General features: G+C 32.6%; 1 protein-coding gene across 3 annotated transcripts in view; it reads left to right on the top strand.

Annotated features, from left to right (window-relative positions):
• The window catches only part of CHD1 (chromodomain helicase DNA binding protein 1), a 69,437-nt gene extending 49,579 nt beyond the window's left edge, over positions 1-19,858 (top strand). For 2 of the 3 annotated variants that reach the window (XM_077772760.1, XM_077772759.1), the window contains 14 exons: positions 847-1,007; positions 2,294-2,335; positions 3,417-3,547; positions 4,262-4,400; positions 4,625-4,775; positions 5,521-5,643; positions 6,469-6,597; positions 7,048-7,311; positions 7,667-7,807; positions 12,835-13,013; positions 14,688-14,784; positions 15,773-15,824; positions 16,328-16,538; positions 18,292-19,858. In XM_077772760.1, coding sequence (XP_077628886.1) covers positions 847-1,007; positions 2,294-2,335; positions 3,417-3,547; positions 4,262-4,400; positions 4,625-4,775; positions 5,521-5,643; positions 6,469-6,597; positions 7,048-7,311; positions 7,667-7,807; positions 12,835-13,013; positions 14,688-14,784; positions 15,773-15,824; positions 16,328-16,538; positions 18,292-18,637 — 2,166 coding nt within the window. In that variant the 3' untranslated portion in view covers positions 18,638-19,858. The remainder of the gene's footprint in view (positions 1-846; positions 1,008-2,293; positions 2,336-3,416; positions 3,548-4,261; positions 4,401-4,624; positions 4,776-5,520; positions 5,644-6,468; positions 6,598-7,047; positions 7,312-7,666; positions 7,808-12,834; positions 13,014-14,687; positions 14,785-15,772; positions 15,825-16,327; positions 16,539-18,291) is intronic. The other variant, XM_077772761.1, reaches the window with a different exon arrangement.
• Positions 19,859-21,045: the final 1,187 nt, after the last annotated feature.

Here is a 21,045-nt window from a genome sequence, read left to right as displayed (position 1 = left end):
TATTTTTCACAGGAGAGCCAGTGTTCAAGTTTCATCTCTTCTTACAACCTCTACTATATTTCCTTATATGTTAGACGATTAGATTGCCTTGTGGTTTTTATGAGTGTAAAGTTAGGATTTTGTAGATGAGGTTTGTTGTTAGGATGGGAGTATCCTATCAGCTTTCTATATCCCAGGCAGAAATGGAGCCAAATGATGTGTGTTTGGTTTGAAAGTGTCCTTATACATAGTTCCTTATTAGTGTTTATTTCTGCCTACCCCAAAATGATTTCCTTTTATAGTACACGGAAAGCATAGCATTATATTACATCTTGTGAAACTATGAAAGGCTACGGGTAGAGTGAGTAAGAACTATATACCAAGCTTGACTTTGAATTAGCTTCAGCATATTAGAGCTTTAGAATATGCACTGTGTATTGTGGAAAAACTCCAAAGACTTACAGAAAATATGTTTTGATGTTTCTGTTAAATAATAGATGTTATTAATAAATATTGCTACTTTAATTCTCATTTGAAAAAAAAATTACCAGAATTACTATAATTCTATGTTTATGTTATTTGAGTAATTGCTTATTAGTAACTTTTCTCATATTTTTACAAAAGGACAATCTTTATTTTCCTGCTGATTTATAAGAATGTTTAAAAAAAATATTAGGGCTGTTACTGACTCTTTGTCATTAACTTGCTGTGTTTTTCTCTGTTTGGTTTTTAATATTACTTTTAGAAAATTTTTGATATACAGACAATATTTAAATTTGTTCTGTTGATATTTTCTTCTGTAATGTTTTCTTTGCTCTTACAGTAGAAGCTTTGTTTAAGCTTTGGTAAATATTTTTCCAATTTCAGATTAGTTTTAATGGAAGTGAAGGGAGGCGCAGTAGAAGTAGGAGATACTCTGGATCTGATAGTGACTCGATCTCAGAAAGGAAAAGGCCAAAGAAACGTGGAAGACCACGGACTATCCCTCGGGAGACTATCAAAGGATTTAGTGATGCAGAAATTCGGCGGTAAGATGACATAAAACTGTTTTACTTCAACTTAATTTTTTTATAAGGTGAAATTAAAATCTACAGATCCCAGATTTTCAAAGATTAAGATGAAAGTGTTAGAGGAGGCAAATAAATGATTGTGTAGGGATTGGATAATTCTACTTTTGGGTGTTCACTATAGCTATGCAAAGTAAAGTTTGATATCTAGTCTTTGCATGTTATTTATTGTTAAACTATATAGACTGGTACATTTTTTTGGTTTTATTAATGTGGTTCAGAATAGTGGCCCTATTGAATAATGAATGTATATTTTAGTACATTCGATTTATTAAAATTTCTCACTGAATTAATGATTCCCAACATTACTATTTTTGTGTGAGAATACTTTTAGTTCTATTTTTCAAGTTTTTTAACACTGAGATTTTAACAGTGTTAAAAATTATTTCTGATATGTCCAAGTAGGAACTGAGGTAAGATAGTCATGTAGAATAAATTGTAGTTCTCTTTCAAAATGTTTTTTTCTTTATACACATTTATTTAAGGGCAACGGGATAACAGCCTACTTTTGTTTATGTCATATTTTTGCTTATGAAATTTGTAAAAAAGGTTGCTCATTAATGTACTTTGAGAGTTTATTGTTTCTTTCAAGCTATTGTAACTCTTTTCTTTTAAATCATAGACCTGACTGATAAAGTTCTTCCTCCTCCTTTCTACCAGAAAACTAAATATACTAGATTTTATTAAGGGTACTTTTATGACCACCTCATTTGCTGGACTTTCTGTCTTTAGTTGAAGAACATTTCAGCTTCTACTTTTCCTGGATATTTTCCCTCATCCATCAACCACTTGGGTAGCTTTGTTCTTAAGTAAAATCTTCATTTTCCATTGTTGGTATAATACCATACATCTGAGTTAAAGCTATTATTCAGAAAACTTTTATCAATACTTGGAATGTGAGGAGGTGTAGTATGATTGATTAATAATTCTGGAGACACTTCCTGTGGTAGCCTTGAACTTGTCTTGTGAAAATAATAAAGTAATTTCTAAAATAAAATTTAGCTTCTATTGTTTTATTTTATTTTGGTTTCTGAACATCATCCTGGATGTTAAAATATGTCTTGTCTTAGTTGGTATATCTTAATGTTATTGTCTTTAGCATAGTTCATTCATTTGTGTTGGTAGTAACAGTGCCTTTAACTAACTTTGCACTAACAGTGTTTTCTTTTTTTTTCTATATATTTACAAATATCTTTTTTAATGGCTAGTGAAGCCCACATTTAAACCAAACAATTATTTTCTGTTAGGTTTATCAAGAGTTACAAGAAGTTTGGTGGCCCTTTGGAAAGGTAAATATGTTTGTCGTTCTCTTAGAATTACATGTGTATTACATGCTGTCAGCTTTATTTATGCTAACAGTCACTTTAGCTACTTTGTTAAATTTGCTTTAAAAGTCATTTACAAAGTCTGTATAAAGCAGATTTCAAATAGATTTTCAAAAAGATTTTTATATTCTCAATTCCTTCTAGTCTCTCAAATTTTACCTACAAATGAAGTTTTATGTAAAATACATAAGTCTGTAAAAAACTCAGCATTTTTAAAATACTATTTTCATAATTATACTTTGCAAGTGCTTTTATCCTTTTTTTTTTTTTCATCACAAACACAAAAAAAAACAGATTTATCCTTCAAGAAGGTGAGCTGCTAACTTCATTTTTTTAACTTAAAGACCAGTTCTATTTTCCCTATTACGGAAATTTATTTGAGTTTCCCTAATTATAGTTCCTTCTTACACAAACTATTAAAATTCGGATTATTGCGACAGGTTTTTGGGTGGGTTTGTTTTTTTTTTTTTAAGTTAATGATTAATCTCAGTAATTGTTGGTGATTTGAATATTCTTTGACCTTTGGTTGTGGCAAACCCACTGTCCGAATATATAGTGGCAAAGGCTCTGTTTGGCTTAATTCTATTTTTTTCTCTCTTAACCTCTGTTGTAAAAGTATTTTATTTGGAATATTTAGAATCTGTATTACAGTTACTGAAAAAAATCCACATATAATTGGACCTGCTCAGTTCAAGCCTCTGTTGTTTAATTCATCTATATTACAGTCCTTAACTGCTTTTGAATTTAATAATTAATTGATTAAGCTTTTATAGAATTATTACATAATCTTCAAATTTGAAGCATACCATTTATTCTGTAATGAATCTGTTAGCTTTATTGTTCTTGAATATATAAATGAATTGCTTTCATGCCTAATATTTTAATATTTTTTAAAACTTTTTTTATGTGCCAGTTATCTGAACCAGAATTTATAGGGCATGGAAAGTGACTTCTAGAGCTTGAGATAGAGTGAAACTTAGTTTCGTTTAAATGGTACCACTTTAGTCTGCATATTTACCTGAAAATTGTGTTATTTCATTAACAGGTTAGATGCAATTGCACGGGATGCTGAATTAGTTGATAAGTCAGAGACCGACCTCAGACGACTAGGGGAATTGGTACATAACGGTTGCATTAAAGCTTTAAAGGATAATTCTTCAGGAATAGAACGAACAGGTAATATTAAAGTGAGAATGATTTAAAGAGAGGTAAATAGAAGTTTCAAATTATGCTTTTATTGAGTTGGGTAGTTATTATAGCTGCCTATTCATCACTTTGGAAAGATGCTTTAAAAAACAAAGCAGGACCATTTCTGGGTAAGAGGAAATGGGTAATAGAATTTTATTATTGAAAGGAATAGATTTTGTCGTTTTGTCTGGTATAGTCTAGCTGGTTGGTAGCATCAAGAGTTACTGTATGTAGATGGCTGGGAAAAGATAGTGTACATGTTATGATATGGCCTATGGGCACAATTACTTTATCATGCTTATTTTGTAATTTATCAGTTACTTCATTATGCTTATTTTATAGTTTATCTACCTAAAACTATTTAGATAAGATTTAGTAATAAAATGTACTGGGAAAAAATCATGCTAGAACTCATTTTTTGAAGATGACAGCATTAATAGATTGAAGTATCTTGTGCAGTTGATAAAACCATTAAGAAAGGCTTTCTATGAATCTTCATCTGCTATAAGTACTAGTATGTACTGAAAAATCTTGTAGGGAAATTTAAAGTTTGCCAACTGGTGCCCCCTCCCAATAATATAAGCAAGTAAAATTTATCAATATAGCTAAATAATGCTTATTAATATAAGTCATAGCATATCTTGCTTGTGTTTTGTAGAATTGTATGTTTCATACTTTTTTATGTCTTTAAAAAAATTCTAGGTGGTAGACTTGGAAAAGTGAAGGGTCCAACATTCCGAATATCAGGAGTACAGGTTAATGCTAAGCTCGTCATCTCCCATGAAGAGGAATTGATACCATTGCATAAATCCATTCCTTCAGATCCAGAAGAAAGAAAGCAGTGAGTTGTTTACTTTTTATCCATTATAAAATACTGCTGTTTCTCAATAATTTGATTGTGTATGGATGTTAAAAATGTTTTTTATGTCATTGGCTAGTTTGAATGAATGTTTTTAAAAATAAAACATAGTATTTTGAAGTTCTGATGATTCAAATATGTTTCTTAAAGTTAATTTTTAATATGGCAGTTATAAACTTGACAGTGGTTATTAACTTTGATATTAGGTATACTATCCCGTGCCACACAAAGGCAGCTCATTTTGATATAGACTGGGGCAAAGAAGATGATTCTAATTTGTTAATTGGTATCTACGAATACGGATATGGAAGCTGGGAAATGATTAAAATGGATCCTGACCTCAGTCTAACACACAAGGTACTTAAATATTTGTTTCTGTTGACCACTGATTTTTGCTTTTAAATTAAGTTAGAAATAAATTTGACTCGGGGCGCCTGGGTGGCTCAGTCGGTTAAGCGTCCGACTTGGGCTCAGGTCATGATCTCACGGTTTGTGGGTTTGAGCCCCACATCGGGCTCTGTGCTGACAGCTAGCTCAGAGCCTGGAGCCTGTTTCAGATTCTGTGTCTCCCTCTCTCTCTGACCCTCCCCTGCTCACATTGTCTCTCTCTCTCTCTCAGAAATAAATAAGACATTAAAAAAAAAATCTCTAAAAAAAAAAAAAGAAAAGAAATAAATTTGACTCATACCAGGAAACCAACACTCTAACTAGCTGTATGACCTTGGCTTCTTGGTTTTCATGAAGGAGTTGAATGTAAACGATCTGAGACTTTGCTTTACCTTTAAAATTATATATTTGTTTCTAAGAAATAGGTATATTCTTCTTCATATCATATCTCACACTTAGTATTGTTATTTTGAATGGAGGGATTTTTTTCGTGTATTTATGTAGACCTCATTCCCAGGCAGGTTAAATCTTTGCTATGGTGTAGGTGTAAAAAAATGTATTTTGCATTCTTAGTTGTTTAATGCTCATAAATTTTAACAATTGTAAACCTGTCAGTAAATTATATGTATTTCTTTCAATGAATGAGAATTTCATAGGCTATAGTATTTTCATGTTATTTATTAAAGACAACCTGAAAAAATTAATTTCTTTTCAGATTCTTCCAGATGATCCTGATAAAAAACCACAAGCAAAGCAGTTGCAGACACGTGCAGACTACCTCATCAAACTACTTAGTAAAGATCTTGCAAGAAAAGAAGCTCAGAGACTTTCTGGGGCAGTAAGTTAAAATTTAGATGCTTGAGAGCAATTTACTTTTCATAAGATAAGTGTAATTTATTGATAGCCCTAGACATCGGAGTCTAATATGATCTTATAAGTATTCTATTTTTTTTGTAATTTAGTAGCTTTAACTGTGTTTGGTGTTATTTTGCCTTAAGTTTTCTTTGTATTCCTATTTAAACTGGTCAGTCTTACCTTTTGGAAGTAGGATCCTATTTTTTTGGGTTTTGTTTTGTTTTGTTTTGTTTTTTGTTTCTGGTGTTTAGATAGGTAGTGGGGCAACTTGTTTAGAGCAGAGTAATTTTTGAGAGGTCGGGCGGGCCTCTATTACTATTTTATTTGGCGGTATTAGAGAGCTAAAGGTACAGCATTAAGGGTCACTGAGCTTATATATGAGAGCGGTCCAGAAGAGTAGGAAAAATACACTGAAAGAGAGGTCATTAGAAGCAGTCTTTACCATTTGCATTATAATCACAATGTGATTATAAATCACATTATGGAAAATAATTTTTAATGCTATCTCTGTTGGGATCAAATTTAGTTGAAGATAATTGTAATTTAGGAAGAAGAAAAGCCTTCCTTCTGTTTGAACTTCAACTTTAATTCTTTAAAAGGATAATTATAGTTAGTATCTTTTATTCATGATAATAGTACTTGGTTCATTAAATTATATCACTTTTGTTGATTTTCTAAGATTGTTGTAGCTTATTACCAATAGAATAAGGATTGGGTAGGAATATGTGTTAGCTTTTTAGATCTATTACTTAAGAAATTTTTAAAATGGAATCTGTGGAGTTGTTTAGAATAAAATAATTATTTTTAGGGAGGCTCAAAGAGGAGAAAAGCAAGAGCTAAGAAGAATAAAGCAATGAAGTCTATAAAAGTGAAAGAAGAAATAAAGAGTGATTCTTCACCCCTGCCATCAGAGAAGTCTGATGATGATGATGATAAGGTAAGAATGTATTTTGGAAGAACAGCCTTTTATATTAGAAAGGGAACATAGCGTGTTTTAGTATACTTGACATTTAAAATTTGAATTAAGACCTAAAATTTTACATTTAGGTACTGAAGTTCCTTTTTAGTAGTTTATTACGTAGTCTCACGTACAGAACAGAATTCTGCTTGTCCCATAGAATGTTACTAAGAGCAATAGAGCATAGGTCCTTCCTTTTCAAAGATTTGCCATTTAAATGAGGTTCTGTCTCTTGTTTTTATTTTGAGTGGGACTGGCTTATTTTAGTTTTTATAGGAAGGTTGAACATTGCATGTATCATTATTAATGGGATTCTGGGTTCTTTCTTTCCGAATCCACATACGTGCAATCCATAGTCATACAAATAAAAGAAATTAGTCTTTGTCAAGATTTGGTTAGTAATACATTGGCCGTACTTGCACTTTTCAGGATGAGATCACTTCTGTGAAACATCCAAATAAAAAAATTAAAACAGAAAGAGACAGTGAAGAAAGACCTGAGCCAAATGTTTTTATAAAGAAGGAATCAGAAGAAAAGAGGGAAGCAAAAGAAAAAGAGAATAAAAGAGAACTTAAAAGGGAGATAAAAGAAAAAGAGGATAAGAAAGATATAAAGGAAAAAGATTTTAAAGAGAAAAGAGAAAACAAAGTAAAAGAAGCTATACAGAAAGAAAAAGACATAAAGGAAGAAAAGGTATGCAAATCATAATGTAAAACTTAGAAAGTGACACAATCAGCATATTTACATTTTAGGAAAATAAATTGCCTATCAGCCCAAATTATCCTGAATATAACTTAAGTTCTTTAAAAATACATGTGGGTATCTAGAAGAGGAAAAAATAGGTTTGAATCTTTTTTTTTAAATGACTTACCTGTAGGGTAACATTACAGAGTAGATTTATTTTTGGTTTCCCCAGTAAAATTGAGAAAGATAAAGAGTATGGAATGTGAACAAGCAATTACAGAATAAAATGCGGCATTAATTGTTTTCTGGAAGTGTTTAATCATTTCACTTTTGTTGTTGGGTTTTCTTTTCTCTTTTTCTTCAGTTAAGTGAATCCAAGTCTGATAGCAAGGAAAGATCCAAGAAATCTTCAGTGTCAGACGCTCCAGTTCATATCACTGCAAGTGGTGAACCAGTTCCCATATCTGAAGAATCTGAAGAGCTGGATCAGAAAACATTCAGCATTGTAAGTGGTAGACTTAACTGGTTATTAATAAGAATTCATACAATATTTTATTTTAATTGGCAGTTTTATCTTTTGGAGCTTTTAATTTAGAAATGTACTTGAATTGGGTAGTATTGCAATTCAGATTGATAAAGGCAATAGATTGAAATTTTGAAACTTACCTTAAATTTAGAATTAACTTGGAAAAACTTCTTAATAAATTAAAGACTTTAAGGAAAGGCATTTAGGGGAACACTCAGAGGGAACTTTAATTGTTTTTTATTTCTTAAATTTTTTTAACGTTTATTCATTTTTTGAAAGACAGAGCACAAGCAGTGGAGGGGCAGAGAGGGGGGTGACACAGAATCTGAAGGATGCTCCAGGCTCTGAGCTGTTGCACACAGCCCGACGTGGGGCTCGAACTCATAAAACACAAGACCGTGACCTGAGTCAAAGTCAGACGCTTAGTCAACTGAGCTGCCTAGGGGCCCCTAAAGGGAACTTTAGAATATTAAACTTTCCAGTTCCTGAACCTTTAATCTATATAAAACAGTGCTTCTTATCTACAGTGAAGGACCAGCGCTTTTTTCCCTTCAATATTTTATAGGCCCGTATTCTTAGAAAGTATAGTATAAACAAAAAGTGAAAATATTTCATTAGAGAAGTGAAAATAAGGAAAAAATATGCAAAATGTAAGCCCTAGTGTTACATTACTACATTCAGTAGACATAAAATTGCGCTGTCAAATTGATATGAAGGTTTCTAAAATTTCTGTATCTATCCCCCCTTGTGGACTAGTACAGGATCATAGACTACTTTGAGTAACACTGGTCTAAAAAATACTGGTTTTGCATGCTACCATGCTTTTATGTTCATCAAGTCAGGGAGGATCTATCTTGGCTTTTTCCAGATAATTTATTTACCGAATATAATTAGGAACCCAAAGTAGTCTCAACTGTGAAATTAATTGTGATACAAATTTTGAGGAAAACTTTACAGTGATGTTGCAGTGTGGAAAACCAGTTTGGTATAGTGATTGAATTTTCTGGCTTTGTAGTCAGAAAAATAGGAATGGTGGTTAAATGAGTTAATACATGGAAAGTTTTTCGGCTAGTGCCTTTACTTAAAAAACTGGTAGTAGTTGTGGTGGATGTTGTTGAATATAGACATGTTGTCAGATTGGTAAAGGACTAACAAATCCAGATACAGAGCAAAATCAGGAAGGAGTAATAATGTTAGGAAAAAAAGAGACTGAATGATATGAGACAGGTACAAATTATCCTTGAATGAGAGACATGCTATTATTGGTAGCACCCAAAGGAATAATTTATAGTCTGATATATAAATGTATCTCATTGGGGCACCTGGGTGGCTGTCAGTAAAGGTCCAACTCTTGATCTTAGGTCTTGTTCTCGGAGTTGTGAGTTCAGTCCCTACATTGGGCACCTCTGCTGGGTGCAGAACTTCCTCAAAAAAAAGTATCTTATTTATATATAGTTATAGGAAACACAAATACATGTAAATATATATTTGTATAAGAAAGAGTACTTCTTTAGGCTTTCTAGAATCTGAATCTTTTGGCACTGCTAAGGTGTAATATTAAGTCACTTTTATTGCTGGTGTGATTTAAATGCTCTACTTGAAAGGTAGACATTTTCACCTCTAAAATCACATTTTTGTTTTACCTTCTGTACCATTGGAGATGCCTGGGTTAACCTCTTGTCCCATTTTTTTCTACTTTGTATCATGTCTAGAGATTGTTGATCAGTGAACCCATTTATTCATTCCTGCTAATTTCGTGGCATGCTCTAACAGGGTTTCAAATATTATTTATCCACTTTAAGTATAATAGTTCCTACCACAGGCTTTTCTCCTTATTTTTGGCTGTTCACATCTCTCCAGTCCCTAATAGAATTGGAGACATTGAAAATAAGCTATTCTGTTTTCCATCTTATTTATTTGAACATATCTCTCGACTTTTTTCATTTTATCTTTTTATTTTAAGATTCCTTAGCATCTTTTTAACACTAATCTTTCTGTTTGTGACTTGGTTCTTAACTTAGCCTATCCATTTTCTATTTTTTTTTTAAACTCCTCTGTTGGGTGGAAATGGGGAGGTAGATGATGGTGTGCTTTTATTTTCTGAGGTGAGAATGAACTCTCTGAACTGCTTCTTTTATCTGCTTATTACTGAGTTTGGTGAAATTATACCTCTTGCCGCCTCTTTGCCCACATTTCCTCCTTGGCCTGTGACTTGTTCATGTAACTGATGAAAAGGAAAATTTCCCTTGCATTGTGCCCGATGCATGAATTTCTTCTCCATTAACCTTCATAATTGATGTTAAAATCTCTTGTATTGTGGAGATGAAGAATGGAATAATTTTAAACATGGACTCTGGAGCCAGAGCTTGCATGATTAGGATTTTACTACTATACAAATTTTATTTGGGAATAGCTCTAATTAATAAATTCGATGGCCTTTTCTCAGTCTTCATTTTTCTTCACATCCTTGCTTAATTTGACACCTTATTTTGTGTCTTATTGATCTGTCTGTCTCCTAAATATGGATATAATTTAACAGTCAAGAAAGAATACAGAACTCCAGGTCAGACCTGGGTTTGACAGATGTTATTTCACTCTGAACTATAGTTTCTTCAATAAAGTAAATAATATCACAAAGGTCTACTACCAGAATCAGATAACACACAGCTTCTGATACGTTGTAAGTGCTTTATAGATATTTATTACCATTGCTCCATTTACATCTTCAGGCCTTGGCCTTTAGCGCATAGATTTTAGTCATGAATTCCTCCTTTTTTCTTTACTCCCTCTCCCGTTCCCCTTCAGGCTACAATCATCTCTTCCTTGGATTATTTCAATAGCTACATAGCTGTTTGCACCACTCCCACTTTTCTTCTCCCCTGCTTATGCCCTTTTCATTCCTCAGTGTATATGCCCCACAGCAACCAGAGTGATAGTGACTGTCAGGGAGAATGTAGTCACGCTTATTTTTTGCTTAAAATCCTTGAGTGGCTTTCCCCCTTACTCAGGATAAAAGATTCATAATTATAGGCTAAATGATACTGCATCTGGTTTATTACCCCTATCATCTCTGCTACTTCCCTCACTCAGTAGGTTCCAGCCACACTGGCATTTATACTATTCCTTTGAACATAAAAGTTTTAGAACTTCCTCTCTGCTCAAAATGGCTTACTCCTTCATTTTCATTAGATGTCTGCTCAAACATCACTCTTCTCTGATACTGTATATGAAGTAGAAACCTCTCTACTTTTTCTTGCTTATTCTTTATCACAGTTGTCACAGTCCAACACACCATCTTGTTTGTTTATTGGCTGTTTTTTTCCTACTAGAGTACAGATTCTACAAAGGCAAGGTGTCTCTTATTTACTGCTCTATTTCCTGAGTCTAGGCCAATGCTTAGAATAGGGTATGCACTCGAATGACATACATTGAATAAGTCATTTTCTAGCAGAATATAAACTACCAAAATTGAACAAGAAACAGGAAATGTAGAGAACAGATACAGGAGTAAAGCTAAAAATTAGAAAAAGTTTTTGCATTTTTTAAAAAAAGACATCAGGCCTGGCTGAGTTCTCATTTTAACTAAAAAATATTTAATTCTAATGTTATTTAAATTATTCCTGACAAAAGTTGGATAGCTTTNGCTGTTAGCACAGAGCCCGACATGGGGCTCGAACCCATGAACCATGAAATCATGACCTGAGCTGAAACCAGACGCTCAGTGACTGAGTCACCCAGGCGCCTCAAAAGTTGGATAACTTTCAAACGTTTTGAAAAAAATAAGTCAATAAAACAGAATAAAGGTCACAAAAACGATCGCACACATAATATAGACTATTAATTTGTAATGAGAATGGCCCTTTCACACCAGCAACACAAGGATTTCNTCCAGGCTCTGAGCTGTCAGCACAGAGCCCAACATGGGGTTTGAGCTCACAAACCGTGAGATCATGACCTACGCTGAAGTCGGTCGCTTAACGTACTGAGCCACCCAAGTGCCCCAAGAATGTTTTTAAAGAAATGGCATTGAATCAACTAAATATATTATGTGTAATTGATCCATCCTTAACATTCCTGAAATCAACTTTACTACTTGTAAATTATTAATTATTAATCATTGTTCAATTTGTTTGGCATATTAATATACATAGATTAGTTTGCTTTTTTAGTGATATTTTCCTTCTACTTTTGGTACAAGGTTATAGTTTTTATTGCACAAATTGGACTTTAACTGAATCATACAATTTTTGATATGTCATCCTTTTATTAGCATGCTAGTGATCTGTAGGCTAAGGAAAAGGTTGGTTTCTATCAAGTATTCCCAACTCCTTGACTAGCCAAAATGTGGTAAAAGCAAAATGCATTAGTTACTTTGTTTTGTCCCAAAAGTTTAGAAGAAAATAGACAATTTATACTTCCAGGTCAATTGGTTTTAATTGTTTGGCTAGTGTATTTTATTTTATAAAGATTCTTACTTTTTTACATTTTATTCTATATTAGAGTGAGTCTAGGCTATTATATTCTGAAATATTTTATTTTTTAACATTCTGTGTTTAAGACTGCTTGATGATAATTGAGGTGCCTGGGGTAAGTCGGTTAAGCACCCAACTCTTGGTTTCAGCTCAGGTCATGATCTCAACCTTGTGCTGTCAGCGTGGATCTTATTTGGGACTCTCTGTCTCCCTCTCTCTCAAAATAAATAAACATTTAAAAAAAAAAAAAAAGACTGCTTCATTGTGTTACAGTGTAGAAAATAGCATTTTTATAGAGGTAAATTAATCCAAAGCTTTAACATGGGCAAAGATTCAATTTAAATGATAATGAAAAACCTTACTCAGAAGAAAATCTGAGGGGGGTAAACCCTGATACTTAAGAGCTGTGAGATGAGCTTTAATGCTTATTTTAGCATCAAACAGTGCTATATTTACTCATAGATGCCATTGAAAGAAGTAGATTTTTGTTGAATTCTTATTTTTAATACGTATTCTTATTTTCCCATTTTAAAGTGTAAAGAAAGAATGAGGCCTGTCAAAGCAGCTTTGAAACAACTTGACAGGCCTGAAAAAGGCCTTTCAGAAAGAGAACAACTGGAGCATACTAGACAGTGTTTAATAAAAATTGGAGACCATATCACAGAATGTCTGAAAGAGTATACAAATCCTGAACAAATCAAGCAGTGGAGAAAGTAAGTGATGTACTTTTCAGGAAATGTTAATTTCCTAAACTGTATTTATGTAACCATCTAATTGTGTCTTATATTTCAATTTATTTTTCTTATTTTGAAGTTTAGGTAACAGAATACTACTTAAAGAGGTAATCTGAGGATCTGAGGGCGATTGTTTTCACTTTTTCCCTTTTAAGCTTTTTATTTATGAATCATTGCTCAATTCTGCATCATGATGAACCACAGGTGGCACCTGTCTTTAAGAAATAGTCAATATTGTTTCATTAAAATGCAGATTGCATTTTATTTTTAAAAATATCTGCACTTCACCAAAGTATTCTTAGTAATATCTTTAGAATTTGCAGTTCCAAACAAATTTATTGTTACATAAATATAGCAATTCATCTTCCAGGTATGGGTATATAGCCTTGTAAAAACTAATATTCTCAAGCAGTGTAAAATGCACACTTTTATTTTCCCCTTTATTTTAGAAGCAACAGCACAGTTGATCTTAAAATTGTAAGTCTGAGCTGCTGTATTATACAAATCACTTAATAATTATGAGATCCAGGTCAGTATTAAGCCAAACTGGGAGACAAGTTAGGAACACTATAAAATGACCACAAATCTGTGCTGTTAGTTTATTAGTCTGCTGATTTCTTTGCTCTCTGCAGCACAGCTACATGTCAAAGCAAAAAAAAAGGAATGACATATTTCTGGAGTGATGATTACATTAAAGCTAAAAAAGAAATTCTATCCTTTTCCCCTTTCTCCTTAATACACATTATCTGGTGGTATCTTTACACAGACTACTAACATAACTTGTTTCTTCTCTACCTAATATGAATCATAATAAGTCCTTTCTGATTTGTAAATTTACATACTTAGGGTTTCAGTAGGGTGAATTACTGCTTTTCACTCTAAAAGGTTATAAAATTAAGGGATTTGGAAGAGAAGTAGAACTTCATGTTTAGTTTTATTTGGAATCTTATCCATATGGGGACATCAAATTTGGCTCAGTGGGTGGAGCATGCATCTCTTGATCTCAGGGTCGTGACTTCAAGCTCCGTGTTGGGTGTAGAGATTACTTTCAAGAAAAGAGAAAGGTTGAATCTTGGTCGTATAAAGTTTTTATTTTATTTTATTTTATTTATTTTTGAGAGAGAAAGCTCAAGTGGGAAGGGGCCGAGAGGGGGAAACACAGAATCTGAAGCAGGCTCTAGGTTCTGAGCTCTCATCACAGAGCCTGATGAGGGGCCCATACCTGCGTGCTATGAGTTCATGACCTGAGCCAAAGTCAGAGAGCCACCCAGGCACCCCCATATAAAGTTTTTTGTTTGTTTGTTTTTTGTTTTTTTAATTTATTGTCAAGTTAACTAAACATAGAATGTATACAGTGTGCTCTTGGTTTCAGGAGTATATTCCCATGATTCATCACTTACATACAACACCCAGTGCTCATCCCAACAAGTGTCCCCCTCAATGCCCTTTACTCATTTTTCCCTCTCCCCTGTGCCCCGCCTTCCAACAACCCTTTTTGTTTTATGTATTTAAGAGTCTCTTATAGTTAGTAGAAATAATCTTTTTAGATTTTGTTTCATGGAAGGCTAAGATGTGTTCCTCTAGTAGGGTATAACAGTTCCATGAAAAAGCTAAGTAATTTTCCACCAGATTGATTACCTGTTCTTTTTCTAGAAACCTGTGGATTTTTGTATCTAAGTTTACGGAGTTTGATGCAAGAAAATTACATAAATTATATAAGCATGCTATTAAAAAACGGCAGGAATCTCAGGTAAATTGATGCATCATATTTTTCCCTTAATTTATGTTATTAAAACTAAGACATTCTTCCTTGTGGAAGAATTCAATTAATGTAGAAGGAATGAAGGAAATACAGAATCAGTGTTACAACACAGTAAAAGTTACTGCAGGTAAGATGTTCTGAAGGAAGCTAAAATTAGTGGACAAGAAAACAAGATATTGGCATAGTCTAAAAGTATCTCCTCTGAAATGTTTATTAATTACAAAGAGAAAAATAATAACTTTATAGAAGAGAAACCTGCCTACCAACTTAAATGGTCAAGGTTAATATGAGCTAAAATAAGATCTATCAACATCATGAACCATCAGTACAGTGCACTAAGAGAGATACATCACTTCTGTGGAATACTTGGCAAAAATGTATTACCTTAATTTGATCATGTGAAAATACCATACAAACCTCAGTTGAGAGGCATTCTACAAGATAACTGTCTAGTACACTTCAGAAGTGTCAGGGTCATCAAAGACAAGAAAAAGAGTAAAAGCTGTCCTAGATTGGAGGAAACTAAGAAGACATGAAAAACTCAGTGTAATATGGAATTCCAGTTTGGATCCTGGAGCAGAAAAAAAGATCTTAGTGGAAAAATGTAAAATTTGAACACAGTTGCTAGTTCATTTCATAGTATTGTACCAGTATTACTCAGTTTTGATTATCATACTGTGGTGTTATGTAAGATGTTAACATTAGGAAAAGCTGGGTAAAAAGCATATGGGAATTTTAAATTTTTGCAACTCTTCTGTAACTCTAAAATTATTTTCAAGGTCAAGTTTTTTAAGAAAGTCAGACAAATAGTCTATGCTTTTTAAAAAATATCTGCAAATGATGCATTTATACATTCTAGTATACGAGGATTCTTTCAGCATCAGAATTTTCTTTTTAGGGTGTTTTTTCTTTTTCCTATTTTGTAAGGGTATTTGAAGTCACTTAAAAGATTCTTATATATGTGCATTTATTTTAGCAAAATAATGACCAGAACAGCAACTTGAATGCTCAAGTGATTAGAAATCCAGGTAAGTGTTACTAATTGTTTTAAAAAGTAAAATTTGTTTTCCTGGTTCAGGTTTGTTTTAGATAATACATCCTCAGGTTTTAATATTGCATCTGTTATCTTAAACAGTAACTTTAGCTTATTAACCTTTCCATAAATCAACCTTTTTTGGCCAATTTCAAGAAATGATAGAATAGTGGTTAAAATGAATGTATTTTTAAAAAATATTTAACTTATAATGTATTCGGTCTATGCAGGAGTCACAGAAGTATAGTCTGAGAAGGAAATGGGCTTTAAATTTTTTTAGTTGTGTTTTTTCACATTTCATAATACAGTAACCCTTGATAGGCCTTATTAGTTCTGCCTTTATAGACTATTTCTAAAGTCTTTAACTGTCTGTATTTGGCAACTGATTTTGTTTATCAGGAGTTGAAATAACAGTTCTTATAATCTAGCAGCAAAGTTACTTTCATTTACCATGTATTTTTTTAAATCATTAACAAAAACTGGACTCTTATCTAACAGATGTGGAAAGATTAAAGGAGAATACAAACCACGATGATAGCAGCAGGGACAGTTATTCATCTGATAGACACTTATCTCAGTATCATGATCATCATAAAGACCGACATCAGGGAGATTCTTACAAAAAGAGTGACTCTAGGAAAAGACCCTATTCTTCTTTTAGTAATGGTAAAGATCATCGTGACTGGGATCATTACAAGCAAGAAAGCAGGTAAAATGGACAGTTTTGCTTATTTATGTCATTCTCTTTTTGACTTTTCTATATGCTCTGTTTGACCTTACCAGCCAATTATTCAGTACTCAGGTAATCAGAATCTTATGTGAAATAAAGGCATTTGTTTACAAATAAAGAAACTGATGGTACTTTTTGTTAGTATTAACTGAATTTCTCCAAAACTTTTTTTAATCACAATTTTAAGATCAAAGTGTGCAGTAAGATATGAAAGTATGGGGTTCTGTATAAGTCATAGGATTCAGTTTTGTTGGTTTTAGAGAATATTGGTTCAAATATTCTTCAAAATACAAGAATAGAGTAAATTAGAAGCTCTATGGAATATGGCTTAAATTTGCTGGGGGGATTCTATGTTCCATTCCATTAAAAAGCTCCTAGGGAAAAAATTAATTTATGTGAAAACACTTCATTGAGGATAAACTTAATCATGGCAGTCTGGCATAGTCCTGAAATCAGGAAGTTTTCTCTGTTTCTTACTGTTTTCTTGTTTTTTGAAGCCTTTAAGTAGTAAACAATCTGAATATAACAATAATATGTTTTATTTCATAAAGGAGTATTTTTGTCAGTGATAATTACAGAAAGTAATAGAAAAAACTGAGCATAAAAGATCAGAAAAAGAGGGATTAGTAGATTTTCTTTGCATTTAAGTTGTGCTCACTGCAATAATTTCTTCTCTGATAGAAGCACTGTCACGTAATAAATATCAATTGTAGAATGGCTATTATAATTAGAAAAGGGCACAAAATGAAAAGCCCTCTTTGTAGCAGTAAATATATATAATTTCACAGGCTTATAGAACATAATTGGTATCTTTTATAACAAGGACCTTTCACCAACCAGTGAAAGCTCTCTTCTACAAATTAGTTCATAGATTGCATTTTAGGGCTTTTATTTTTCCTGCTTAGAGTTTCATAAAAGGCTCTGATTTCAAGGATGTTCTAGTTTGTTATCTTAATCCCCAGTTCCAGATAATTAAGATGGATTAATACAAATGTTGCATAGAATAAAAGGTAGAAACCAGTCAAAATGTTGGCATGTAAACTAAGTGGAAGAAGTTAGACAGAGACAAATAGCATATGATTTCACTTGTATCTGGAATAAAAAGCAAACAAACAAACAAACAGAAAAACAGTTGACAAACAGAAAAACAAACTAGACTCATAAAGAGAAGAACAAACTGATGGTTTCCAGGAAGGACAGGAATGGGGAGCGGGGTGAAATAGGTACAGAAGATTAATAAGAGTTACAGACTTCCAGTTACAAAATAAGTCATGGGGATATAAAGTACAGCTTAGGAAAATAGTAATATTTTAATAACTTTATATGGTGACAGATGGTAACTATACACTGACCACGGTGGGTGAGCATTTCATGACATATATAATTTCAAATCACTATGTTATACACCTGAAACTAACATGATACTGCATGTCCATTATACTTAAAAATAAAATTATGTTAAGTAGTTAAATAATTTTAAAAATGGGTGTGTAGAATTAGATGCTATCTGAGGTTCACTTTAGTTTTGTGAATTGAATGATTTTTCCAGAAAGGCATGCAGAGACAGGTCCAGTGTCTTAAACTCACTTAGGAGGTCTTGTGAAACAAGAGCTTCTCTACATTTTTAAAAGATGACTTAAAGCATTTTTGTGTTTTATTTTTTTAATAAGTTTTCTGTTTGGAAACACTAAGTTTCCATTATTAATTTAATCCCTAATTTCTCTTTCATTAGGTATTACAGCGATAGAGAGAAACACAGAAAACTGGATGATCACAGGAGTAGAGATCACAGGTCAAATTTGGAAGGAAGTTTAAAGGACAGATCTCATTCTGATCATCGTTCTCATTCAGACCATCGGTTACATTCAGACCATCGGGCAAGTTCTGAATATACACACCATAAATCTTCCAGGGATTATAGGTATCACTCAGATTGGCAGATGGACCACAGAGCTACCAGTAGTGGCCCCAGATCACCACTAGATCAGAGGTCTCCTTATGGCTCCAGATCTCCATTTGAACACTCAGTTGAACACAAAAGTACACCTGAGCATACCTGGAGTAGTCGGAAAACATAACAAAAACTGATACTTTGTCTTTCTGGACTTTTCTTTTAGCCATAATCATAAACCAACACAGTAATTGCCTTACATGACTTGAAAGATATAAACAGATCTTCTATCAGTAGCAGTATTGTTACTTCTTTCCAGGATGCAAGGTCTATTATCCCAACAGAAGAGAAAATATTTTTATATTTAAGGATTATGCTGCACTGTACTACAGTTACTGTAGTACTTTTTTTTTTTTCTTTTTTAAAGAAATGGAAAATGTTTACTATTACAGGGACCTCAACACTGCCCTTCCATATAGGCTGGATAAAACTGTTTTTAAGTCAGTGATTTTAGACTGACCTCCATTTAAATTATGTTTGTATATGAACTTTACTCTGACCTGTGATCATGTTTCAGGAAGGAATGAAAGAGAGTTCTTTTCTTAATAAAGAAAAAACACTCAAGGACTTTGTTCACTTTCCAAAGCTACTTGTTTACATTGTACACTGCGACCACCTTGCCGCTTTTCATCACAAGCTTGAATATTTAAATTCTGTACTTATATCTGTAAAATAGCCAGGAATTTCCTGTTTGTGATCTATTATTATGCCTTTTTACACACACACACACACACACACACACACACACACACACACACACGGCTGTAAATTATTGTAAATGGATTAAATGAGCTTTCCTTACTTCCTTTCCCTGCTCAGGCTTTTTTTGACTGTTCCTTTCCCTACCAACTCAGGCCTTCTTATCACTTAAAAAAAAAATTATCAGTGTAATAACACTTTTTAATGATTTGTCTTGATGGAATCATTGTTTAGAATGTAAAAAAATGGGGAAAGGGGCCACTTAATTCCATTAGTCTCTTTTTATATTGACTATTTTATTAGATAAATGTTATTTCTCTTTTTTTCTTTTTTAGTAAATATTGTGTTTGTAGTAACAAAATGGTGAGATAATATGTAAAATCTAAACTGCATGCTCTGGAAACATTTTTTTCAGATGCATTTGGTTTAAAAGGGTAGGTGTATGAACACTTTTCAGAATCCAAAATGGCCAAAAGTTATTGTAAAATCCATTTGTTTTCCCTTTTCATGTGGGCAATAATGTCAAATGTGCTATGCAGCCAGGTAACATTTTAGATAAACTTGATTGACTTTTAATATAAACTGTTACAATGCACACTGATTGTATATAAAAACCTTATATATGACAAATTAAATTTAAGAAAAAGGATATGTGGGCTCCTGTAATTTTCTGCTGCATTCTTACTCCCTCAAGCACTTAACTTTTTTTTTTTTTAAAGTAGTAATGTTTAGCTACCAGGAAAAAGGTATTTTGGTAAGCAGTTGAATATTGTTAGTGTGTGGCACTACAAAACTAAGTCTATTTGAAGACTGTATGAATCTATGAAGTAAAATTTAGATCATAGAAATCTTTGTTGAACTCTTGTTGGTTTCCTGCAGATTTTATTTCAGAATGCCTTATATTTATTCACAGATTTTTATTTTGTTATATTCAGTGGGGATTTTTGAACATGTGACATACATTCTTGGATGTGTGCTGTGATGTAACAAATTTGAGTTTTAATGTTGACAAATATAAGTATATTGGTATATGCCTATAATATTCCTTAAAGTGTCCCTGTTGATTAACTGTGGGAATAATCTTTAGAAATTTGTCCATAGATGGATGTATTTTTTTTAAACATTTCTGTTTTCTCCATTTAAGTCTAAAATTTTATGCATACAAAACAAAGCTTTCCTTCTTTCTTTTTTTTTAAGTGATCCCTCTTTTAGTTACCTGAAGAGTGATAATCTATTTTTTACTGGCATATCAGTAACATAGGAACAATAACTCAATTTTTAAGCGTTAATTTCTAATTCTATATAAAAGTGACAAGACAGTGTAGTCCTGGTACACATTTTTAAGCTTTTCCACTTTTCCCCACATTTAATGATTATTCCACAGGATAGCATTTAACAACATAATGATTAATGAAGTTATAATATTCACACAGTAAAAAGATCAGGGTTGCATTTTTAATTCATCACTTTGTAGCTGGGATATTTGCATTATATCCTGTTGTACAGATATCATAGAAGAACAGTATTACATTTTTTGAGGCAATGGAATGGGCTTTTTCTTAACAATGACATATTTAGTTGATCATATCAATCACCTAATTAGCTGAGTTGAATGAAAAATCTAAATCTGTATGTAACATTAATTGATGGAAAATATGTTCATTATATGTAAAAACTCAGCAATCACGTAGAAGAGGAACAAGCCATAAACTTACTAAGACACAATGGAGAAGAACATTGGTACATAGATATAACAGGGAACATTCTCTCTAAAATATGCTTAAATTTTGTCTATTACATGCTCATTCTGCTTTGGTATTTTTATCCATTTGTGTT

The sequence above is a fragment of the Crocuta crocuta genome, unplaced genomic scaffold (assembly GCF_008692635.1).
Source record: "Crocuta crocuta isolate KB4526 unplaced genomic scaffold, BGI_CrCroc_1.0 scaffold309, whole genome shotgun sequence".
Taxonomy (NCBI): domain Eukaryota; kingdom Metazoa; phylum Chordata; class Mammalia; order Carnivora; family Hyaenidae; genus Crocuta; species Crocuta crocuta.
Note: the sequence above shows the minus strand (reverse complement) of the source record. Positions and strands in the feature narration are given on the sequence as shown.